General features: G+C 49.3%; 1 protein-coding gene across 3 annotated transcripts; it reads right to left on the bottom strand.

Annotated features, from left to right (window-relative positions):
- Positions 1 to 888: 888 nt before the first annotated feature.
- Positions 889 to 23,831, bottom strand: Tert (telomerase reverse transcriptase). Of its 3 annotated transcripts, none has more exons than XM_029468547.2 (16): positions 23,512 to 23,831; positions 22,086 to 23,409; positions 16,404 to 16,599; positions 15,163 to 15,343; positions 14,316 to 14,495; positions 13,458 to 13,616; positions 11,794 to 11,895; positions 10,991 to 11,076; positions 9,146 to 9,259; positions 8,799 to 8,870; positions 6,724 to 6,912; positions 4,857 to 4,983; positions 4,276 to 4,337; positions 3,038 to 3,195; positions 2,702 to 2,839; positions 889 to 2,192 (listed from the first exon to the last, which is right to left on the bottom strand). In XM_029468547.2, the coding sequence occupies exons 1-16, from the start codon at positions 23,728 to 23,730 to the stop codon at positions 2,089 to 2,091; spliced, it is 3,411 nt and encodes a 1,136-aa protein (XP_029324407.1). In that variant the 5' UTR covers positions 23,731 to 23,831; the 3' UTR covers positions 889 to 2,088. The 3 variants fall into 3 exon arrangements, 2 of the variants coding, with proteins under 2 accessions (XP_029324407.1, XP_021035745.1); XM_021180086.3 differs by having other exon boundaries at positions 890 to 2,192; positions 3,038 to 3,162; XR_015045396.1 differs by lacking the exons at positions 889 to 2,192; positions 2,702 to 2,839 and having other exon boundaries at positions 3,087 to 3,162; positions 4,857 to 4,943.
- Positions 23,832 to 25,762: the final 1,931 nt, after the last annotated feature.

Genomic DNA, 25,762 nt, shown 5'->3' on the forward strand with positions numbered 1-25,762 from the left:
CAGAGAGGATGGAGGACACCTGAAGAACCAGGCCCTCTGAATCAGTAAGAACAGTTCATATGAACCCACAAAAAATGCACAGGGCCAACACAGATCAGTACTAGGTCCTCTCCACATACATTATAGCTTTCAGCTTAGTATTTTTATGGGATTCCTGAGTGTGTGAGCGAGTGGGTCTCTGATTCTTGTGCCTACTCTTGGGGCTCTTTTCCTTCGGTTGGGTTGCTTTGTCCTGCCTTCATGTGATGGATTCTGTTTTTTCTTTTTCTTTTTTCTAAAGATTTATTTATTTATTATATGTAAGTACACTGTAGCTGTCTTCAGACACTCCAGAAGAGGGCGCCAGATCTCGTTACGGATGGTTGTGAGCCACCATGTGGTTGCTGGGATTTGAACTCTGGACCTTCGGAAGAGCAGTCGGGTGCTCTAACCCACTGAGCCAACTCACCAGCCCTTGTTTTTTCTTATTATATTTATTTTGCCGTGTTTGGATGTTATCTCTTAGAAGCCTATTCTTTTCTAAGGAGACAGAAAGGGAGTGGATTTGGAGGAGAGGGGAGGTGGGGACAAACTGGGAGGAGGGGAGACTGTAAACAAGATATATTGTATGAGAAAAGAGGTTTTTGGGTTTTTTGTTTGTTTGTTTTTGTTTTTTTTGTTTTTCGAGACAGGGTTTCTCTGTGTAACCCTGGCTTTCCTGGAACTCACTCTGTAGGCTAGGCTGGCCTCGAACTCAGAAATTCGCCTGCCTCTGCCACCTGAGTGCTGGGATTAAAGGCATGCACCACCATGTCCAGCTTGAAAAGAGGTATTTTTAATAAAAGGGTAAAAATGAGAAAAGAAAGGAAAAAAGGAAGGAAGGAAGGAAGGAAGGAAGGAAGGAAGGAAGGAAGGAAGGAAGGAAGGAAGGAAGGAAGGGCAAAGCAAAAGGAAGGAGATAAGACCTCTATTGTGTGGGTTCAGCAAAGAGAATGGTTCAAAGAAGGGAGACTCATAAAACTTGAGGAAAGGATCAGGTTAAAGTGGGAAAACATTAGTTTATGCAAAAGATATGGGCCAGTAGTTTGAATGGGGCTTCGTGCTCAAGGGTGAAAAACGTGGAATCAATGGTTAGTAATTCAGGAAGCAGGCTGGGGAATAGTGGCATATACCTTTAACCCCAGATCTAGGGAGACAGGGGCAGGTGGATCCAGGTGAGTTTGAGGCCAGCCTAATCTACACAGTTATAGAACAATCAAGATCTACAGAGGATGGGAAATCAGAAAACATATAAGAAGTCTTTTTGAGTGGTAGATCAAATTAGTATGACAGACAATTCCATGATTTACTCTTTATTTGTATGTTTTTCCGGTTCAGTACAAATACACTTCCCCCTATTTTATCTTTACAGTGATCTCAGTAGGTACCCACTATGGTTACTGTCAAATGCCGCCAAGGAATCTTAGCTTCAGAGAAGTCATGGAATATCCACTATCACTGAAAATTAAAGATACAAAATATCCCAGTAGCACTCTCTCTCTCTCTTTCTCTCTCTCTCTCTCTCTCTCTCGTGCTTATAGATCAAGATGTAAACTCTCAGCTGCTGCTCCAGTAGGAAAATCCTGCTTTTATAAGTTGGCTTGGTGTTTTACCACACAGCAGTAGAGAAGTAGCTAAGGCAGTCACATGAATTCAGAGTATATTCAGGCTGTAATTTAGGTCACTGGCTCGATGTCCTTTTTCATCTCCGAGACTCTCTGATGTACTGGGACAGGCTCCATGGTTAGGTGTGAAAAGACTCCAGGGCCCAGGAATCTCACACCTGTCCACTGTCCCAGGGCCCATGTGCACTGGGTGCACTCCTCATGGTGCTGGTGCTAGTGGATCCCTGCCACTAAAAGGGATGGGATCTGCCTCCCTGAGGGCATCAGGAAAGAAATCAAGCCTGTTACAGGAAACAAGGCACTGGGACAATCTCCCACACTACCACCCATGACACAGAGGTTTGGAGGATGACCTAGTCTCACAATTGACCAGTCCCTCTTGTGACGTGGATCCAGGAGTGCTGAGGCTACAATGCCCATGTTCATCTAGCGGAAGGAGACAGGGTTAGTCCAAAATGGTCTGAAAGTCTGTGCTTAGGGCTGGGTCAGCTGCAGCTTTAAGGATGGTCATTGTCACCTCTGGGAGCTTCCGGCACAGCTGTTTTTGGGCTGCAACACAAGATGTACTCAACTTTCATTCCAAAGGGGTGAGGTAGTTCCTTAGCCTGCTTGGGTCAAGTCCTGGCCATGTGTAAGCAGGAGTCCTACCCAGGAACACACCACTGCCACCACCACCACCACCACCACCACCACCACCACCACCACCCCACCACCACCATAGTGGGCATACAAAGACCTCAAGCTTGACAATCTAGAAACAGAAGCAAGACAGGAACATGAGGACCCCCACCCTCATCCCCTGCATCTAGGAAGCGGCCAAGCAGAGGTGTGAAGGGACCAGGCAGGGATCTTGAATGACACATGTCACCCTATGGACCTCTTCTGACATGAGTCAGAACAGAGGGAGCAAGAAGGAGAAGGAATCTATGGTCCTAGCTCCACTCACCTGGGGGCTGTCTGAGTGGGCCCCTCTCCAGGAGATGGGCATGGAATCTACCGTCTAGCTTTGGGTTCACCTAGGCACTCACTGTTTGAGGGGAAGGAGCTCACTCACTCACCTGTCCTCAGAGGTCCCAGGAGACATTTGTAGATGACAGAATGAGCAGCCAGCTTGAGCAGGAAGGCCTGGTAGCAGAGCCAATGTGCGGCTTCAGGAGGAAAGGAGCCAGAGGCACCCTTGGCCTTTAGTGTCATTCCTGGGGGATCAGACAGAGGCTGCAGAACCCAGCTGGCCACAGACCCTCATGACCTCCAAGGAGCTCTCAACAACCCCCTAACCTGCTAGGGCTGAGGCCCAGGAAGGATGGTTGGTTACACTAGCTCCTGAGTGAGTCCATGATGCCCCCCCTCCCCCCGCCCGCCATGAGAATGCTGGCCCTTGGCCATCTACGCACCTGGATTCTTGACCTTCAGGATAGCATAGCAGCAGGATGCTTGGCTGGCGATGATGCCCAGAAAGAATGTGAGGTTCTTCCTAACATGCTGGTCAAAGGGAAGCTGAATCACACATGCATGGAACCTGGGCAGGAGCCACAGTGGACAGGAAGAGGCCCTGGTAAGTGTACACACACACAAGTGCAAGCTCTTGTCTATGCATACATGTGAATTATAAACAGAGATTCATGTGCACCACACATTTGCATTTACAAATGGAATTACAACTACAAGTGAACACACAAGCATGTGTGTGTGTGTGTGTGTGTACATGTCTTCATTCCTATATAATGTCATGAAACTAGTCCCTTCCCAGGTACCCTGTGCACCTGCTACATCATGTCATACCAGGGGTAGACTGCCTGACACCGAAATTGTGTCTTCCATAGCACAAGCTCTTCGCCACACCCAGCCCCAGTGACCAGGGAGGTTACTTAGAGGCAGCCAGATCCACAGTGGCATAAATCCGACCTGTGGTTGGCATGACCATCTGCCAACTCCCAGCAGAATGGTGCCCTCTGCTACAGCTCTGCAGGGCAGCTCTCCTTTCATGAATCCAGGGAAACCAATTCCACCCCTACAGGAAACCTCAGAAGAAAGGGCCTGTGTGTGCTGTGTGCCTATGGTTATGTAGAGTAGTGACTGTGTAATGAATGAATGACATGGGTCTGGCCTAGTGCACCTGACTTCAGGTACATAGAACCGAGGACAAAAATGTTCCAGAGGCATAAGCCAATGTGTAGGGCACCATGGAGGCCACAATACTTTCAGCTGGGTGCTTGTTGTGCCTTCTGGTGCAAGACTGGTGACACTATCAGCAATAGCTCTGGTTCTCTGCTTTCTGGGGCTCTGAGTCCCCCTGCTTCCCTTTCTCATCCAATTCCTTCTGTGGTGCTTTTCTTGGGGGGGGGGGTCCTTATGCCAACATCCCCTCCTGTCTCAAGACCACAGGCTCTGGTTGGCACATAAGGTTACATGTGCTCTCTCAGCACAGCGAGACCAGAAGAGGTTCTTACCTTACAAATATGGGGTTGTGCGGAGACCCAACTAAATGCTGCCTTTTCCTGACTGCATTTCAGCCACCCAACCAGGGGGAGCCAAGAGCAGCTCCACCTTGAGCTTGAGAACCCCAGCAGACAGCATGGCCAGCATTTCTGGTCTGTGCCTCCCTCTAGTGGTGGCATAGCCCATGACTCACCTGTAGGCCTGAAGCAGGAAGATCTTGTATATATTGATGCAGACTGTCTGGAGGCTGTTCACCTGGAGTCCCAAGAGAAAGAGAACCATCAGCAATGTCCCTGAGATCACAAATGAATACTTTCTGTGTTGTTGTCAAATAGGATGAGAAAGCCACTTGTGGGGAAACTCCCCCCCAAAAATCATGCCAGGCCCTCATGGGGAGGAAGCAGGAGAGAGCTGAGGCCAAAGCCTACCACAGTGGCCCCTGCTGGACAGAGACCTCAGCAGTCATGGCCTAAGAGTCCAATGCCAAGGTCAGGATCCAGGGAACCTTTTACTCTGTGGGAGCGGATGTCAGGATTGGAAAGTGATGGGGATGAGCAGGGTGAATGCTCAGGGATCCTCAGTACACATCCACTTTTCTACATGTTCCTCACATACATGGCTTGCGCCTGTACACACGTGTACACATGTTCCTCACATACACAGCTTGCGCTGTACACACATGTGCATATCCATGAACACCCCCCCCACACACACACACAGAGAACAGGATCTATCCTAAGATCCAACACGTGAGGTAGCTGCCTGTTTGCTCACCTGCAAGTCTAGAAATAGCCCGTGACACTTCAACCGCAAGACCGACAGGAGCTTGTTCCGCATGGTCTTCCCAGCCTTGAAGACACTCTGGAAGGTGAGGCTCGTCTTAATTGAGGTCTGGGCATAACTGCAGCACAAAGGTATTCTGTGTGATTCCCACACTAAGCTCCTCCTGAGAGACCAACACCAGTGCCCTTCCACCTCTTGTCCCTCTCTGCCACACTCGGCAGGCTTATATGCGGTTGGACCTTCATACATGGAACCCATTCAGGCTCTTGGGACTTGCTTACAGCACCACCAGAAGCCCTGGACAGCCAAACCCAACCAGATGTAGTGAACAACATACATCTTATCCAGGCATGGGATTACCAGACATCTTTGCTCATTGGTGGCAAATAAGCTGTGAAAATTCAGTTCAGAAGGAATTGTGAATCTATAGGAAGTCACAACCCTGTGTGTGCTTCTTTAAATGTGACTGCAGCCTGACAGAGCACCTTCCCAACACAAGGCTGTGATTGGAGCATATTATCTCCAGCCAGAGTTTGGTGACAGCAAACAATAAGGGATTGCCTACAGTGGTGTCCAACCACCTGCAGACTGCAGGATGCATCTTGGTCACTTTGGGACAACAGATGGGACATGTGCAGGATAGGATAAAGGGGTGTTGCCTTCTTGTCATCCAGTGACTTTGCATCATTCCTCAAAGATGAATACAAGCGACAGGTACAGTCACCTCTGTCAGGTTTCTTATTTTTATATGTGTGTGAATGCATGCCGGTGAGTGTGGGTGGGGGCCAGAGGAAGGGGTGCCGTGCTTCACGACACTCTGTGGTATTTTGTCACTTCTCATCACATTTTGTATGTGATGAGAAAAAAGAAATTCCTATCACTGTGTTTTCCCTTTAGGATGTTGCTAGTCACTCTGGCTGACCTCCAGACACGCTGTCCCTGGCTCAGGCAGAAGGAAGAGCTGATGCATCCACACCGAAGCCTCAGAGGGTGAGCTCACAGCCACTCTTAACATGGACTCTGGAAGCAGCAACCTTATGGTCTACATATGGTCTCTCATGGCCCTTGTCCAAGGCCAGGCTGGCTTCCTAAGGGTATGTTTTCAGGCTCTAGCAGTTCGCTCAAAGGGGAAATTCTTCTTTGATTGATTTACCCATGACTCCATGACACTGAAGAATGCCAGGGGCTGGAGCCGGTAAGTTGGTGTGCTCAGCACTGAGCTGGGGGCTGGGGCAGCAAAAGTGGGCCCGGGAGGCAGAGGGTGAAGTCAAGAAGTTAGAGCTCAATCCCAGGGACTGGATGGATTCAGCATACAAAGGCAGGGAGGCTGAGGAGCCCAGGCCTGTGAGGGCACTGTACAGATGGCTTATCTGCACCCAACTTTTCCCTTACAATGTGACCCTCCAAAGAGCACAGTGGAGACCCGGAGCTTAGAACAGACAGCTGTCAACACGGCGGGTTATCAGTCTCCTACTGGAAAGTCAGAATATTCATACTTTTCCCTCATAAAAAGAAATGGTCCAGCTCTTTTCACCTGTGCCTATCTCACATCTGTCCTATCAACACTGAGACAACATCTGGGCTGTGAGTTCTTGGTAGGTAGAGACCAACTCCCATCCCTTCCCAGTCTCTGTACTTCAGACAGAGGAGGGCCTTGGCTCCATGGTCTGCAGGAGACTTGGGACAAGGCTGAGGATGCTCTCATATTGCCCATGCCCATCTCCACGAAGAACGGGAACACCTTTTGGCCTCTATCACTTCAGGCCTCACGGTCACTTGTGTCTAGAAGTAGGAAACAGAATGTAGTACCCACAGGACCATCTGCTCCCATGACCTCATGGCACCTCAGTGTGCTTACCCTGAGTAGTCACAGAACACCTCCAACGTCTGAGTGTCCAGCAGCAAGCCACACCAGGGAAACAGGCAGTGAGCAGGCAGCTGGTATGGAGCTGCACCACCCAGGGCACCAGTCTCCACAGGGAAGTTCACCACTGTCTTCTGCAAGTTTATCATGCACCCATACTCAGGAACGCCACGGACCAGGGTGCTGGATAAAAGAGAAGGAACATGTTATGGGAGCCTGGAAGCACCCAGCATATGCCACAGAAGTTCTCAGAGGTGCTCTGGGACCAGAGAGAGCAGAGGCTTGTGGGTATCCTGATGGAACACCAGGCCCTCTTGCTCTGGACTGTAGCCTAGCTCCCGTCTTCTGTGTAAGCAATGGATCAATAAGGCCCTCTGGCCAGGCCTCAGACAAGTGGAAAGTTTCACATGACTCTGTGGGTCATATCTTAACATCTATGTTAAGCAGTGAATCCTCTTCCTGTGACCCCCAAAGCCGATTTTCTTGTAGCTACTTTGAGATGCTTGTAGATGTGCACTGCTTCCCCTATCAGCAAATGCTAAACGATAGACTGCTGGCCTATGGATACATCTTCCAGGAAGTTGAAGGCAGAGGTGTAGCCCCCTCCACTATCCCCCGAGGTGTGAACTCATAGCAGCAGTCTGGTTCCTGTACCATGAGTGTGTCTACTTGATGTCATCCATTGCCTGTGAGCTCTACATCCTTGTGACTGGTCAGACCCTGCAGTAAGTCTTTCCTTACAGGTGTCCATGGACAAGACCACCTAGCAGCCCCTCGTGGTTGCCCTGACATTCACCCAGGGCATTCTGACATTGCCCTGACAAGATCTTAGGGGCAAAACTGACTTCTGGAAATTTCCTCAACAGCAGCAGTGTCCTCTGTCCCCAGTGGCAGCAGCCTATGGCCACTTAGCTCCTAAGTGCTACAGATGTGGTGGGGCAAAACTGACTTCTGGAAATTTCCTCAACAGCAGCAGTGTCCTCTGTCCCCAGTGGCAGCAGCCTATGGCCACTTAGCTCCTAAGTGCTACAGATGTGGTGGGGCCTTCATTGGGGCTGGCTTCCTGACCTTGAGAAGCAAGGCCTATTGGGCTCTGAGATTCTGTGCTACAAGTATAGGCAGTCTGCACAGAGCACTGGAAACACCAGTATCTCAGTGGTGACAACTTCTTAGGGCTCGATTTCATTAACCACTTTTGGGTTTCTCGTCTCTTGTCAATTATCCTAAAAAGAAGCCTACAAACTTCACAGTACCTGGAGGGAGCCTCTTCTGTAATAGCTGATCTGAAGAAACCTCCAACTCTGCAGTGCCTCCTTAGAACCTCAATGTATGGTTGCTGCTCTGAAGCTAGGCTGCAGGACCTGATTCTAGTTTGAGCCACAGAAATTAACTTTACAACCAGATGTGCCCAAATCCTTGGCCTAACCTGTATATACTATAAACACAGCCTAGAATACACGCTATAACCCACTGGTATGAATATTATGTAAGAGAAGTGATCACTCCTCGTGCAATAGCAGTGCCTCAAGACACCAATGTTTAGTCAATCCAAATTCTCTAGTCTCTTCCTAACAATCCCATAAAGAAAAGCGACTCCACAGAACCTGTTCACCCAGTGCTTGTTCGTGGTGTGATGTGAAGTGTCCAACTTTTCAGGAATGTTCTCAGGGACAACACATCTCCCAGGAGGGCTCTGTGCCGCAGGCCTTGGCAAACAGCCCTTCTGTGGACTCAGCTGGGAGGGATGGGAGCTAATGCCTGCTGTCCTATTTGGAGATTCTTTAAATACTGACACTGACCTGGTCTCTCACTGCATGCTTGGTGAGACCAAGCTGGATCAGCTATGAGCATCAGACTCTCTTCCTTGGTGCTACAGGTGTCCCATGCCTGGATGCACAGGTGAGGTGCCACTGCCACTTGGTCTTGGTGACCATATATGAGCCCCAGGCATGCAAAATTACTAACCAGTTAAATGTGCTGCCTTAGCATATTTTATATCTTATACACAGATGTAAACACACACACACACCTTGATAATATAGTAGAAACCCAGACATGATGGTCCTTACCTGAGGAAGGCTTTTGCTTGGTCCAAGTGAGGCGTCACCAACAGAAAGTCATCAATAAAACGTAAAAGCAACCTAAATAAAAGACACATCAAGAGGTCTCACAGAGCATCTACCTTTAAGTGAGCCAGCTTAGAACACTTTAAGTCTAGGAATGCACATAGACAAAACAAAGTGATTCTTCAAAAGAAGAGAACGACAGTTTTGCTGTCCTAACAAGAATGGCTCTAGGATGCTTCACAGCTTTTCATGAAGCGAAGGCAATGGCCTTTGGGTCTCGAACATAAACCAGATGTGACACCCACTCAGTGACCCAGCCCCCGGGAGCAGTAAAAGGAAAAAACATTTACCCATCCCGCTGCACCTCAGCAAACAGCTTGTTCTCCATGTCTCCGAAACACAGACTGCAGAGCAGGGTGGATAGGCTGGAGCCCTGGGGGATGCCCTGGCACTGCGTATAGCACCTGGTGGTGGTGATGGATATGGTCAGAAGCAGCAGCCGTGATGGGTTTCACACTTGTATCTGACATCCCTCCCCATGTGTGCATGAATAAACAGACACCTTTGGTGAACCTGCTCACAGGCCACATACACAAACAGTGGTATCTACCATCTGCTAAGACCTAAGAAGATAACAAACGAAGTACTACCCTGATCTCTTCCATTCCCCACTCTTGCTACAACCTGGGGTGGTGCAGACCACATCCCTGTCCACCGACTCCAAGGCTATCCTACGAATAACAAGCAATCAGCCTCCTGAATATTTATCTGGGACAATTCATAGCAGATTTGTTAGTGAAGGAACATTCTTGGTGACAGCCGTGTGAAAAAAGTGAGTGCCTTCTCAGAGAACACAATGGAACCAAACATACATGCAGGTGCAGACACGCAGGTGCTGGCCGGGGTGGGTGTCACCAGATGGTCAGGACAAGGTCACCCAGGGAGGCACCCCTCACATTTGCTCAGATCTTCTCCACTAGAGTAACAGGCAGGAAGCTCAGAGGCACTGTGCACATGGATTTGACTTTTAAGTGCATCAAGCAGAACCACCTGAGTAGGTTAAGTTTCCTGCCACATGGACATAGACCCATGAGTCTGTGCTCAGTGCTCTCAGGAGTCGGCCCCACCCTTGGCTGTGTTTGTGAGAAGACACTCAGTTGCACACTCATAGCTTGTGGTGTCCCAGCATGCCCATTTAACATTTCCAATTACATCCTAATACGTGAATTTAGATAATCAGATATTCTTTGTCTTGCCTGACTTCACCTCTAATAACCCTGGAATTCTGTTCAGTATTGGCGCTCCTATCAGCTCAGCAAAAAGGAGCCAAGTACTGTTGTACCAGTCTCACAGGTGGGGACTTTGGGTACAGAAGGTCCAACCAAATGCTCAAGTACTCAACCTCACATCTGATCCAGACACACAAAACAGGCCTTTGCAGGCTGGTGGGCTGTTAGGCAGCTCCAGCATAGAGCCAGTCTGGGCTCTCTTCACCACAGCAGTGCTTTTGAAAGAGTACCTGTTTGTTGATTTTTTTCTTCTCCTTGAAAATGGGTTATAAACTGAATTATTTTACAGTGTGTTACATATTTAGCAAATGTCAAGCTACACAGCCTCTGAGTTCTATTGTCAAAAGCCTTTACTGAATCTATTGAGATGATCATGTGATTTTTTTTTTAATCTTTAGGAGCAGCATTTGTGTCAGTATATGTGTTTATAGAACTACACACATCAAACCATTCTGTGCGTCTGCAATTAAAAAAAAAAAAAAAAAAAAAAAAGAGTGCCTAGCCTGACTTGTAACTCATGGTAGTCTTGGGCAGATTCAGCCACGGGCACTGTATTCTCTTCTTTGGTGCTTCGTGTGCCCCATGCCCGGCTGCACCTTGACGAAATGGTAACATGAGCTCGAGGCACACAAAATCATTAACTTCACTGGAGCTGTGCTTATCCAGGGGCTCCTAAAGCCCCATGGGTAGACAGCTCTGTGGCCTAAAAGCCAGCAAGCAGAAGGCCAAGACGATTCTATGAGGAGGAGCAGGGAAGGAGGAATGAGGAGGAGGCAGACACTCAGAGTTCTAAGTGCTGCAGCCAGTCAGCAGGCACCTTGCTCAGCAGCCAGGATAGCCTCTACCTACCCGCACCTGCCCTGCCTCTGCCCACCCTCTGCACACTTGCCCCATGCCTGTGCCCACCTGTCACCAATCTTTACAACACTGTGACGCAGGAAGTGCAGGAAGAAGTCGAACAGGCTGCTACTGCTCTCATTCATAGAGATGCTCTAGAAAAGCATGTAGACAGACAGGCATGAGGATGCTGAATGTTGCACCCAGGCTGCCACCAGATGCCCATTTAAGCCCGAGTATTTATGATAAAGTTGGGGTGGAGCCAGGGTCAAGTGTAACTGAATGACTAGGCTGAATTTGACTCAAGGTGTCAGGGTATGCAACTTACAAAGCAGTGGTGTAACCTTTTCTGTTCCCACAGCACTAGGTCTGGAACCTCGAAGCTTACACAGTACCCCAATGAGCCAAACGGCAATCGTCTAAAAGTCTCAGTGAGTATGGCCGTCCCAAAGGTAGAATATGTATCAAAGAAGGTTCTATAGAACCACTGACTCGTGCATGGGGAGATCTGTGTGTGTGGCTTATGGAAACACAGCTTCTGACATAATAATGGGCCAAGATGGGGATCACAGATCAACTTGTCCAACTTGTCCTCCAAGAGCAGGTGAACTGTCCCTGGATCGTGAGGTCAAAACTGAGGAAGGAGATATCTTTACCAGTTCAGCTTAGGTATGGGAGACAAGAGGGCACTTCTAAGCAACTCTTAGCATGCCCGCCTAAGTGGGAGGGTTATGGTTACGTCATGAGGACTGCTACCAGTCCTGCTCCTCTTGCTCATGGGTCCCACCACCAAGGAGCATGTTGGTCACATTCCCGCACTAAGCAAATAGCCAACTAAAGGTGGAACGCTCCCCCAGGCGTGGCCCAAGGACCTGCTCGATGACAACGGAGTTCCTCAGTGCACTGGCATCTGAGTCCTGCAGATGCTTAAGGAACTGGCCCATGTATGGCTGGAGGTCAGAGAGGGTGGTGACCTGTAGCAAAGAAGAGGTGAATGCTTGAGGGGAACCAGAGGGGCACATGGATTTTTGGCCAGGACAGGTACAGCCCAACAACAGAACACTGTGGGACCATGCCATTGCAGAGTCTTGTGTGGGAAAGAGACTCCAGCACCCCAGCAGGAGGCGCCACAGTCAGCTTTCCTCAGGCCAGGCATCTCCTTAATTGTGGTTACCAATGATCGCCACACAAGCATCACCCTGATTTCTCCAGAGACTATGTGTGGCCAGGAGGAAGAGCTGACAGGGGTAGGGAGGAGATGGCTCGTTCATCTTCTGCAACGGACTCTCTAGGAGGCCTGACTTTTATCAGAGTGGCCACCAAGACCTGTGTCTGCAAGACAGGATGTCACCAGAAGGAATATAGCAGCATCTACTGATACAGCACAGGAACAAGGCCAAGTATGCTAGGTGTGAGGTAGGCATGAACACTGCTGTCTCTATGTGGCCCTGGCTGGCCTCAAACTTACAATCCTTCTGCCTTATTCTCTCATAGGTTGAAAGCACACATTGGCCTCAAACTTTAAAAAATTTCCTATGTTAGACTCCATGTGTGAATATGGTCAACATGCACTATGCACACTTATGAAGCTATCATAATGAAACTTATGTACCATTAACATGTGATAGCACAAAATAAACAAAAATCCCATGTGCCAAGTGGGTTTTCGGTAGTGTCAGGAGTAAAGTCAGAGGAGTTAGAGCACAAGAATTAACCTAGAAAAGAGATGCAATGCCTGCACTTTCAAAATAACTAAGTAACACGCTTTCAAATAACCAAGAGGTTATCAAAAATTAAAATAAGCAAACGAAGATTTTTGAACAGGATGATAAAGAACTGGCAACATGCCAGAATGTACATGGCACGACTGAGAGCTCTTAAAGAGAAATGTGTAACTTCAGGTGTTTACCTAAGGCTGGCGCATCAAAGGCTCAACAAGTAAAGACATCCACGGCCAAACCTAATGACTTAGTTCAATCCCCAGAATCCCCATGGTGGATGGAGAAAACTAACTCCTGCCATGTTGTCCTCACAGGTGCATGGTGGTTGCTCTGGCCGAACCAGGGAAGGAATCTCCTGGGTGCAGTGATGATGGGTATGCCCTTGGCACAGAAGGCGCGTGGCCACTGCACACACATGCATGAGGTTTGCCTGTGAGCCTTGTATGTCCTGCCTCAGGGAGAAGCAAAGGAAGTCACGTTGTGCCTCTCCCAGGCCTAAGTGCAAACGTTTCCATTTTTAAACCTGCAGACCCCATCTGCCTATTGAAGAGGTCACTGGATGCATAAATCATGAAGTTGCCCCAGGGACTGAGGATAGCTGCAGGTTATCTCCTGGAAGGGGACGACACTCCATTGGGAGTTCCCATAGATGGAGGCAGGCTGGGTCAGACAAATGATCACTGGCACCATGGACACAAGTGTGGACCTATCACAGCCACACCAGTGTCACTGACAGATACTAGATATCCATGACGTGAACAGGCCCATGTCACCAACATGCTCACAGTCTCGACGAGAGTCCACTATGGTCTTACCTGTCTCCTAAAGGACTTGTGGACTTGGCCTTGGCTATCTCTCCGGACCACTGCATACTGGCGGATACAGTACGTGCTCTCTGAGTGCCTGATCATATTGGCAACAACCTCCACAAGCTTACCCTGGGGGATGGCATCGTAGGCCCCGGCCACATCTGCCTGTACGATACATGTAAGTACCATTAAGCATGGCTGGATCCAGGGACAGGGGTCCTGCTGGCTCTGTCCTTGGCACCTGGGTTCCAACCTGCCCACAGAAAACCTGCAGAAGATAGAGAGACGCAGGAGGATACTCCACGCTTCTCCACTCCACTACCGCACATTCCCATCCCACGTTCCAGACAAAAGACCCTGGGGCATAGTGGACCTATAGTCCTCTCTTTATCCCATTGCCCCAGATTCAGTACCCTAGGACAAGGAAAGCTTACATTATCTTTGAAGACCCTTGAGGCCTACAAGAACCCCTGGCTAACCCAGATGCTGAAGCATCCAGGCCCTGGTGGTAGAGTCAGGCTTGGCTACTTCTCTGAATAGGACCCAGCATCCAAAGGGTCTCCCAACAGAGTGGAGACCAGAGAAGTTGTAATGTACTGTCCAGGGAACCCATATAGAGCTCAAGACTGTCCTGGGAGCTAGTTATTACCCCCCCCCACACACACACCCACCCACCATGGGGTCTTTCTGATCTTGAGAGAACTGGGGGCCATAATATTTTTGGCCTGTATAGGGTAGCAGGCTAACACTCCCAATCACCAACTTGAGGCTGCAACAGGGTCACCCAGCATTGCCTACTCCAAGGAGGTCCCTAGAGCCCAGACCATGAGAGCAAATGTGATAGACAGGAGTCCAAATGACCACCTTAACAAAGTACATCCTGGGTGTCTGGTCCAGAGCACGCACACGCAGCACGAAGGCCCGCCAGGTCCTGTAGATGTCATTCATACCCAGTACAGAAGACCCCATAAGGTGAGGATGTTTTGTCCGCTCATAGTTGAGCATGCTGAAGAGAGTCTTGAGACGCTGGGTGAAATGCTGGGCCTGTGCCAGGGCCATAGAGGACACATTAGAAAGGGACCTGGCAGACTGTTCCCTGACCACCCCGATTTCTCAGAATAGACTCCTATAGCTCAGCCAGAGCTCCTATAGAGCCAGAGTCTTAGAGGATCTATCTCACTCAGTCAATTGACTGTATTTGGGGCCTTCATCCAACCTGCCTCAACCTGTTCTCACCCTCCTCCAGGGGTAGTGCCTTCTAGAACATGCCCACTGGGCTAGAGTCAGGTTCAGGGTCACCTTCACTCACAGAGGTCCTCCAGCTGAGCTGAGGTATCAGCAGCTTCACATTGTCCTCTGGGGCATTACTAATGACCACACAGGCACTGGTAAGGGTCACAACTGTTACTGACATCTAGATATGGGGACAGGTGGCAGCTGCCCCCTGGTTACTTTGTCCCCCTACCCCCACCCCCCAGCATAGAGGCCATATAGTGCCGACCCTACCTGGCAGGGTCCCTGAGGGATCTCCAGGGCTTGTGTCCCAAGCTCTCTGGGTCTTGGGACCATCTCCCATCTCTAAGACCTTTCCACATGCTGAGTTTTTAGACTCAGGAACACCAGGTTACCTAGCCGCCCTCAGAACTTCATGAGCCCTTACTTAAGTCAGAGCATAGACTCAACCATCAGAACAGGGGCCAAGTCCAGTCACCTGCTTCCTTCTGCCCAAAGCTCTGGTACCCATGCTATAACTCATGTTCACAATGGGCCGCAGACCGTTGGGCTTGGGGATGAAGCGCAGTCTGCAGATGGGCATGGCTAGCCAGGTGTCCTGGTGATGCCTGACCTCCTCTTGTGTCAGCTCCCGTAGCCGCACTCTCTCAAGGTGTTGCCTGTTACGGAGAGCACCGTGGAGTTATAACACGAGCGTGCAGGAAGTTCATGAGACTCGTCCCATCAGGGTGGTTGGGGACTTAGAGCACTTGATAACCCGACCATGCTATGGGGCTACATCTAGGACCAGAGCAATCCACACAAACCACACACCCCATAGAACTGTCTGGACAGGGTACATGACACGAAGCCTGGGTTGGCACCTGGGACATCTGGTCCCGTAGTCTGTCCTTGGTGTTCCCTTCTTGGGGGTCCCATTGGCCAGGATACTTTCGAAGCAATCCGCTGACTCTTATGGATATCTTGGCTTAGACACAGGTTTGAAAGCAAGAAGTGTCCCTGCCCTGCCCTCAGGAAGCCCTGTGTTGGTTGCTAAGGATCCCATAAGCACAATGGGTGGGTGATATATGATACATAGCTAAGGCTGGACCTCAAGAAAGCTAACATGGAGCTGGGTGGTGGTGGTGCACACTTTTAATCCCAGCACCCAGGAGGCAGAGGCAGGTGGCTCTCTGTGAGTTTGAAGCCAGCCTGGTCTAGGGAACTAGTTTCAGGACAGCCAGGACCACACAAAGAAACCCTGTCTTGAAAAACAAAAACAAACAAAAAATAGAAAGTTAACATGGTAGTCTGCTCTTTGCAGGCCTTGCCTAGCTGCTCCACTGCCCTCTCAGCTTGGCCTTTGTACCTTCTGCTGAGACAACAAAACTCTAGCTCAATCAGCACAGAACCTCAGCCACTCGGAGCCCTGCCACTTCTCAGGGTGGACCCTTGTGGTTTCCCAGTGAGGAGACACTTCCTTTCCTTCAGGGGTAGACATGAGGTGGAATCCATCAGTTCTGCTCCCGTTTGATAAAAAAAGCTCTCCTACCTTAAGGATCTTATAGATGGTACAGATCCAATTTATGATTTCACAGGCAATAAAGCAGGGATTCCAGTCCATGGCTACAGGGAATCTATGCCCTCAAAGTCCATGCCCACAGGTGCCACACACTGTGCACCGGTGCCTCTGTGTATGCACCCAGGAGACAGTGATACCTGAGAGATGCTTTGTGGTACCTGATTCCAATGCTCTGCAGCTTGCTCCACACACTCTTACGGTAGAAGAGGAGCCTGTTCTTCTGGAATGTGCTCTCTGTGATGTAAAAGAATGACCTAAGCAGCTGTACCACGTATGTGTCCATCAGCCAGAACAGGAACGTAGCCAGGATCCTCTCCCTCAGACGGTGCTCTGCAGCGGGGACACAGTCCTTCCCTGAAAGTAGTAGATAGTCAACATTCCGTGACTCACCTCAGATCCACAATGTCTAGCATGGAAGCCATAGGTCCCAAAATGAGCCCATTGGGTGTTGCTCTTGACATCCTGGGCTCTAATAAAATGTATTAATAAGCTAGTTTAACCTTTGTGTGTGTGCTTTCTTTATGCTGTAAACTAAAGTTCCCTGACAAAGCCATGTCTGGATCCTGCAGACCTACTAACTACAGATGAAATGCTGCTGACTGACAGGGCATCCTTCATCTTGAGGCATCCTTCATCCCCCAGTAGCAGCCTCTCACTACCAACCTCTGTATCTGATGCAGCTCCTCTGTGATGAACCGGTGATCCTTTTAGGCTAGATTGACTTAGCAAACCCTAGCTTCTATCAGCTCTAAATCAAATTATATCTTCAGATAGGGGATAAGGACATGGCTCGGTTGGTAAAGTGCTTGCTGGAGGGGCATGAAAACCGAGTTCAGTTGTCAGAACCCATGTTTTAAAAGCCAGGAGTGGTGACAAGTGCCTGCAGTTCCAATACTATGGAGGTAAAGACAGATGAACTTTAACTGAATCAGCAAGCTCCAGGGGATTAAAGAAGACACTGGGTGTCAATCTCAGACCTCCACACACATACACAGACAAACCTCAGTGGCGGCTGGTACTATACTACCGGGTCACTGACTACACACACTCATTGCTACTGAGCAGTGCGGTTCAGAGATGTCTAGAACAAAGTAGAGAAGAGGCTGCTCCTGCTGCCATGCTGGACATGTGAGTTCTGTGCACCATAACAGCTGTATACACTCTGTGTATCTCCAGATACCACAGGGGCCTCTTTATCTAGGAAAAGGTGGGATTCCAGCAGTGATGAATATGAAGGGAACTTGTGAAGGAGAAGGGGGATCCCAGGAGGAGGTACAAGCCAGAAGACAGAATGAATAAAGAAAGGACGACACAGGGCTGAAGAGCTGGCTCAGTGGTCAAGAGCACTGGCTGCTGTTGCAGAGGTCCATGTGGTATCTTACAACCTCCTGTAACTCTAGCTCTAGTCTGGTCAGCTCCAGCACCAGGCATGTCACGGTGTACATACATATATCCAGGCAAAACACTCATACACATAAAATGATGATTAAAAATAAATCAATATATGGAGGAAATGGCATGGAAGGTTAAAACTTTATAAACAAGCAGTGACCTTAAAAAAACAAACAAACAAGAATGATGTTTAGTTTGAGAATAGAGAGGCTGAAGCCAGACCTAAATCAGCAGAGGGGTAGGAGCTACCAGAGAAGCTGATCAGAGTTCCAAGTACGCTAAGGCTCGAATGTCAGTTGATTGCTGGCAGAGAACAGCGCACATAAGTTCTTACTGCTGGAAGGTAAAGACAGAATGAAAACATGTTCAGCAAGTTACTCAGATAGCAAGACATCAGAGGTGCAGCAAGAGACCGGCTGCCTTTAATCCCAGCACTTGGGAGGCAGAGGCAGGTGGAGTTCTGAGTTCGAGGCCAGCCTGGTCTACAAAGTGAGTTCCAGGACAGCCAGGGCTATACAGAGAAACCCTGTCTCAAAAAACAAACAAACAAACAAACAAACAACAACAAAGAGCAAGCCGGCTAAAGAAATGGCTCAGCTGCTAAGATACTGGCTGCTTCTTTCAGGGGACTGGGGTTCGATTCCCAGCATCCACATGGTGGCTTTCAAGCATCTGTAAGGCCAGGCCAGCTCAGGGAGATCTGATGCTCTGTCTGGCTTCTGCAGCTACTAAGCTACTAAGCTACTAAGCATGCAAGAGGAGCACATGCAAGCAAAACATACGCATAAAACTAACGAAAGCAAACTGGAAATAACAGAAACAGCACATTCACATATTCTTAGGGAAGGAGGGAGGGAAGGAAGGAGGGAGGGAGGGAAGTAGGGAGGGGGAGAGGGGGAGAGAGAGAGAGAGAGAGAGAGAGAGAGAGAGAGAGAGAGAGAGAGAGAGAGAGAAGCTAAGCTTCCCAGCTAAGTGAGGACTGTCAAACTGGCAGGACAGTATATAAAAAAATTCACCTGCATACTGTGAAAAGATACATCTAAATTCTAAGAATTCAGAAATTAAAAAAAAATTTAAAAAATACTTATTTATGCATATGAGTACACTGTAGCTGTCTTCAGACACACCAGAAGAGGGCATCAGATCCCATTTTACAGATGGCTGTGAGCCACCATGTGGTGGCTGGGAATTGAACTCAGGACCTCTGGTAGAACAGTCAGTGTTCTTACCCACTGAGCCATCTCTTCAGCTCCAGAATTCAGAAATCTTAAAAGCAAAACTTAAAGGAAAAAGAAAAAAAAAAAAGACATAGCAGGGAATCAGCAAAGCAAGCCTGGTTCAGTGTGAGTAGAGGAGAAACTGCAGATTGATACTCCTTAGTCCCGGCTTCCTCAGAAGCTGAGAGGAAAGAGGGTTGGTTGCACATTTGAGGGCAGCTTGAGATATTTAGAAAGAAACCTACCTAAACAACAACAACAAAAACCTCTTTTACGTTCAAAAAATTGCATAATTAATACCCTGGTAATCAAAGATTCTCTAATCAGAAAGATAAAAATTCCAGCTGGGTGTGGTGGCTCATATCTTAAATCTCAGCACATGGGAGGCAAGGGCAGCTCTCAGTGAGGTCAAGGTCAGTCATATCTACAAACAAGTCACAGGCCAGTTAGGGCTGCAGAGTAAAATCTTTTTTTTTTTTCTTTCTTAAGACAGGTTTCTCTGTGTAGTCCTGGCTGTCCTAGAACTCACTCTGTAGATCAGGCTGGCCTCGAACTCAGAAACCCACCTGCCTCTGCCTCCCAAGTGCCGGGATTAAAGGTGTGTGCCACCACTGCCTGGCGCTAAAATCTTGTCTCAAACAAATAAACATAAAATGAATAAAAATCTGTAACTAGGACATACACTTAACAACATTGCATGTAAATACCACCAGAGTAAGAAGAAATAAGCCCAGCCAACTAGCGAGAAACCAAAGTAGCTCTCTCCTTATTTCATGACCAGAAGGGATGTGGACTTTTCCTGTATATATTTGACATGGTGGGCACAAAAAAATTCTCAGGATTCAGAAATACAGTGAACATTTAGAAAAACTGCCTGTGCAGAGGTACAAGTTTGCAGCACCTTTGAATAACTGGTATTACGCAGACTTCTACACAGAATTGAGAATCAATTTCAAAGGAAAATTCAAAATACTTCACACATTTGGAATATATCGATGTCTCCAAAACAAAAATCAAAAAAAATCACTGGTATCAAAATGGCCACGTACGGAAGGACTAAGTACAGCTAAGGCAGTATCCAGAAGGAAACGTGTAGCCAAATACCTATGATGTATCATGTTGGGGTGGTGGTGGTGGTGGTGGTGGTGGTGGTGGTGAGCCAGAATGAACCTGAAGAGACAGAAATAAAATTCCAAGGAGAACTCTAACAGAGAGCATGCTTAAGTTTCCACAGACAAACTGAAGGTCAAAGGGGTTCTTGGAGCAGAAGAGAGACATGTTCCAACAAGTCTGGAAAGCAATCATAAAACTGGATGTAAACGGCAAGGACAGGCAAAGTCCAGTCTAAGCAGGAAGGAGCCTGTGTCCAGAACAAGGAGAGCTGCTACTTGAGGAGACAGGATGCTGAGGGGCTGCAGTATCTCCTTTCCTCTAGGGGTAACCCTGGGCAACTGATACTGACAGCTGTGGGTAAGGGAGACAGAGAGACTTGAAGGAATGACATGTCAACACTCAGCAGGTGGGAAGACTTGCATTGGCCACACAGGCTCTGTGCTGCAGCTGGAGAGTCAGGAATGTTCTGTTTGTTTCAGGATAAGGTTTCTGAGTGTAGCTGTGGTTGTCTTAGAATTCACTCTGTAGACTAGGCTAGCCCCAAAACTCTAGAGATCTGCCTGCCTCTGCCACCAGAGTGCTAGGATTAAAGGGGTGCCCTATCACTCCCAGGGTGTTTTTTGTTTGTTTGTTTTCGAGACAGGGTTTCTCTATTTAGCAGAACCCTGGCGGGCCTGGACTTTGTAGGCCAGGTGTCCTTGAACTCAGTGATCTACCTACCTCTGCTTCCAAGTGCTGGGAGGGTTAGGTGTCTGCCACAATACTCTGCCAGACATGTACTTTTAAAAGCTTACTTCGGAGCTTCCCAAGTACATGGTGGGTAAACATGGCTCTACCATCTTTTCCCCATAAGTTGTTAATATCCTAGGAATTTTGGGGAGGGGAGAGCAGGATAGGGCATTTGGCTCCTTCCATACATGCACAGGGTGTAACCGGAGGGTTGGCTGAAAGGGAAGGGGTCAGGTAGTGACTACAGAGGGCCAACTTCAACATTAAACCCAGAAAACCAGGCAAGGAGGGCAAGGGAGTTCAGGCTCTGCAGCCTTCCAAGTAACACAAACAATCCTCTTTTATGCACCAGGCTCCACTCCCCAGTCCCTTCTCATAGCTAAGATGGGGCAGCGATCTTCACTGTAGGAAACAGTTTTTTTCATTTATCTTTCCTTCGTTCACCCTACCCTTTGTAGATGGAGCACTGCAAGACCATAGCTTAAGCACACTGGGAGGACCAGAAAAACCTTTGAAACTCAGGCACCCCACTTCCCACAAGGACAGTGGGTTCCTATGTTGGTCTGTCATTGTTATCAGTGAGGTACCATTCTACACGGGGATTATAGGTAACCTGGAGTAGTGAGACAGGTTGACTCCTTAATAGGCTTCAAATTGGCAGTCCAGTAGATCAGGCCTAAAAACTGTGCAAGTTCAGGCAAGTAAGTTACTAGAAAAAAAAAAAAAAAACCACCCCAGACTTTAGGCAGCTAGTCAGAAACTATCCTGCCATTAGAAGCTACCCAGCTACCTAGCCTGAAGCAAGGACAATGGGGCAGCAAGTTTCCAGACCTCCCCATTAACACTTTCCAACCTCCAACCCCATGCCCCAGTAATGGAATGCCCCTAGAGATGGAGTAAGATAAAGGCCCCCTATCCCCTTTAAATCTATACTTGGTTGTCTCTCCATCTTGGAATGAGAGACACCCCCCTGCCACCACCCCCCCCCCCGCTTGATTTCTGTGCATGAAACGCTCCTTGCTTCTGCATACTATTTGAGTCCGGGGTTATCATTCTTTGGTGAACCACGGGCCCTTACATTAGCTCTCATTAGCGCTTCCAGACTCTCTCTGGTGCACTGTGCCAGAACTCCTATCCACCATGCTCCCAGTCTGCTTATCTGTTTACCACAATGTCCCCAGCACTGAGAACCTGCCCAGGGCTTGGACAAGAATCTTAGTTTGTGCAAGGTGAGCTGGAGGGAGTTTGGAGTCAGAGACCATAAGATGGGACTCATCCAACCACGGACTGCATAAAGCCACCACACCACTGGGGACCTGGGTTACTGCCACCCATTGTCTCCCTTTTCTGGGCCCCTAATGCACTCAGCTGGAGACCAGCCATGCTCACCTGGGCTGCTGCGGAGCCAGTGGCAATCCTCTACTTTCATCTTCCACATCAGTTCCTGCAGGGATAACTTGCCGTACTTCCCCAACGAGATGAACTTCTTTAAGTTCTTAAAGAAGCGGCGCTCATTGTGCCTGGTACCCCAGAGACTAGCAGACACCACCTTGCAGAGACAGGCCCGAAGAAAACCATATACCTGCCAGGGACTGCTGTGCAGGCGGAGCAAATCCATGAGGTGCGTTGGGCTGGTGTTCAAGGCATCTGTCACCTGTCGGTTTGCTGTTCGAAAGCTGCAATGTGACCTGAGGAGTCTGACATATTGGCACTCTGCATGGTTCACCAGCAGCTGTTGGAACAGGGGCCGCATCTGCCAGTATCGACGCGATAGACGGTGTGTCCTGCAGAGTGGTCCTGATGTCCTAGGCCTTGAGCCCAGAAAGATGATCTCCACCAGTCTCCTGGCCCCAGTCAAGTTAGGCTGGAGGTTGCTGAGTAGGAACGAGGGGTTTAGACGCTCTTGGCCATCTCCCCTGGAGTAAAGGAAATGTCTGGTCTCAGTAAATGGCCTGAGTTGAAAGGCATTTTGGCGGGGTGGTGACAGCAGAGATGTGGAGCTGGGCTTGTGTTTACAGCACAGCGACCCAGAGAGACTCAGGTTAGACGCCTTTCCTTTAGAAGACAAATTTTTGTCTGCAGTAGGCACCTCGGGGGACCAAGCAGGACTTGGCACCCATGATTTGCCTGATGGGGTTGGTACCACCTGCCTGTGGGGTCCCTCCTCCACTCTCGGGGCAGGATAGCATCTGGCCTTCTTAGCTGAAGGCACACTTGTACTGGTGAGACTCGAATGCCTCTTCGTACCTCTCGATGGCAAGGCCAGGGGTTTCGGTGCTTCCTGGTGACTACTGCTCTTGATCTGTTGTAAGAACCTAAGGTTTGTGACATTCCTGCCCACGGGTCGAGTGGGCCTGTAACTAGCGGACACAGAGGGCCAGATATCCGTGGTGGCACAAATTTGGTACAGGGGAGACCCACACACCTGGTAGGCACAGCTTGGGGGCACCAGAAGGTAAAGAGCACAGTGTGCCAGCAGGTAGACCAGCAGGTCGTCACCCACTCGGCTCAACAGTAGCATCCATGCACCACTGACACGCAGGGTCTCAATAACAGTGTTGGGCAAGTAGCTACGCACGCTACTAGTGAAGGCCATGGGAGGCCCGCCTCTGGCCTCGTTAAGCAGCTCAAAGCCAAAAGCCAGCACGTTCCTCTCGTTGCGCTCGCAGAGTCTCTGCACAACCCTGGCCACCAGCTCTTTCAGGGATGACACCTGGTAAGGAGAAGAGGGTCTTGACACATGAGCTAGACGCACTATCCCACGTCCTCCCGGCTTTCCGCCCCTGACCCATGGGGATCCCGCCTGGAGGCCCACCTGGTGGAAGGAAAGGTCGGCAGGTGGAGGCTGTGAGCCCCAGGGCACGCACACTAGGCATTGGGCAACCAAAGTGCGGTAGATCTTCGGGTCCCCGGGCTGCACAAGCCGCCTGCCCTCCGGCCCCAGGCGCCGCACAAAGGTTGCCAGCGGCCACACCTCCCGGTATCGGCTGCGCAGCAGAGAGCGCACCGCGGGGCAACGAGGAGCGCGGGTCATTGTGCTCAAGGTCGGGATGGGACTCCCACGTGCGGGAACCAAGATGCAAGGGTGTGCTTAGAAAACAGCCAGGATCCCGGCCACTGAGAGCCCACGACGGAAAAAGATGAGGCCGGGAACGGAGGAAGGGGCGGGATTCAGGCGGACCAAGCTTTGTAGCGGAAGGGGCGGGGTCGCAGCAATAGTACTTTTCCGTTGATGGTCCCACAGCTGGTGCTTGAGGACTACTGATCAGATGTGTTCCCCAGCCAAGTTCAGTGGTTGCTGGAAGTATTGGAGTAACGAAGGGGGCGCGCACATGCAGGGTTTCCCTCTACAGAATGCTTCTCGGGCTCCTTTTTCGCCCTGAGCTGGGAATCCCCAGTGGTCTAGACTGGGGCGAGGTGGCAAGCAAAGAAGTCTATCCTTGATGTATTGAAGGTTTGGTAGGCGGAGGGACTTAAGGCTTTGCCTGTTCCTGACCGCTCCTACCTGCAGTGGTCGACACAGACAGTGAGGTGGGTGGTGGCAATCTCAGTTCTTCATGATTACAACTGGAATTCTACTATACAGGTTAAGGCTTTATTGTGGTGCGACCATACGCTCAGATCCCACCACCAAAGGAAGGGACTAGATAAAGCCCTGTGTTAGCTTTTTTCACTGTTCCAGCGGCCTTCACCTCAGGGTTCAGAGCATCATCTCAACTCACGCACCCATAGCAAGGCCAGGGCCATTGGGTGAGGGCGCTTGCGTGTGTACACAGCCAAAGCGCGACCTCGACCTTAAGATGGCAGCCCTGCTAGGCTGGCAGCTGTGATAGTACTTGCACGTGTGAGGCGGGGGTGGGATAGGGGTGGGGGTTGTTGTTGTTGGGACACGACCGTGAGCGAGCCATAGTTAGAGAGGGGCTGTTGAATTTTGAATCTCAATACACTGGGAAATAGGGAATCTGTGGTCTCCACTGTAGCTGAGTTTGGCAAACACTGAAATGCTAACAAATATAACCTTTGGTGCCTTCAGCTTTCTGAGGAAATTGCTTCTATCCACCGACCTAGCATTTGAACAGGCGCGTTTTCATATTTACTCCCTTATAGGAGGTCTGCCGCCTTGTAAATGCTCAGGATTACAGGAGCTATTTTAGAAGTCCCGTTTAGTGGGCATCAGTCTTTTCGAGGGGTTTGTTTGAGATCTGCTTAGTTCTGCTACTTAGGAGATATGGGCCTGAACTGAGAAATGTATGCCAATAATGAAGCTACCTTAGTGTAGTTCCCCAAAGAAACCAGCATAGAAAACAGTCTCAAAAATAAGAATATAGCTGGGCATGGTGGTGCACACTTGTAAGCTACTCTTGGGAGGTAGAGGCAGGATGAGAAGGCATTCAAAACCAGGCCAGCTACATGCTGAGATTTAGGTCCACTTGGGCAAAATGAGACCCTGCCTCAAAAAAAACAAAGAAGAGGAGGGAGGGAGTAGCACTTGCTGACTACACATGAAACCCTGGTCAAGCATCAGAATCAAATAAAAACAGACTAGAAGAAACTGAAGTGGAAAACGAGTAGAAGTTGTCCACCAGCAACGATGAAGCCAGTAAAAGGGAGCCTTCTTGTAACAGGCCTGCTTTAGAAAGCTGTTCTTAGAGACATGAGGCCAGGGAGAGGCTTTTTTTGGGAGGGGCTGCACCCCAGGAGCTATCCCAGAGACAGACAGTGGTAGAGGTTATAAACCCTGCAGGGAAGGAGGTAGAGGAAAGGACCTCAAGTATCCCTACCCATATAGGAAGCAGTGTCTGTGTAGGAAATCCTCGGGGACCTGTCATGCTCCAGCCTTCTACCCCAACATGCTGGCAGCAACTGACTCCCACTGGATTCTCCCCCATCCAGAACCAGGGCAAGGCTCTGGATGGGGCTGCTGTTCTGCTATAGCTTGCCATGTTTGGAGATCACTGGAACTGGCTTACTTCTTAGTGGTCAACATGGAAACAATCATTCTCATTTACATAGTTTGTCACTGACACAACAGTCTCATACCCACGACTTCATCAACATTGAACAGC

This window comes from Mus caroli, unplaced genomic scaffold (assembly GCF_978045245.1).
Source record: "Mus caroli unplaced genomic scaffold, Mus_caroli_1 scaffold_15, whole genome shotgun sequence".
Lineage (NCBI taxonomy): Eukaryota > Metazoa > Chordata > Mammalia > Rodentia > Muridae > Mus > Mus caroli.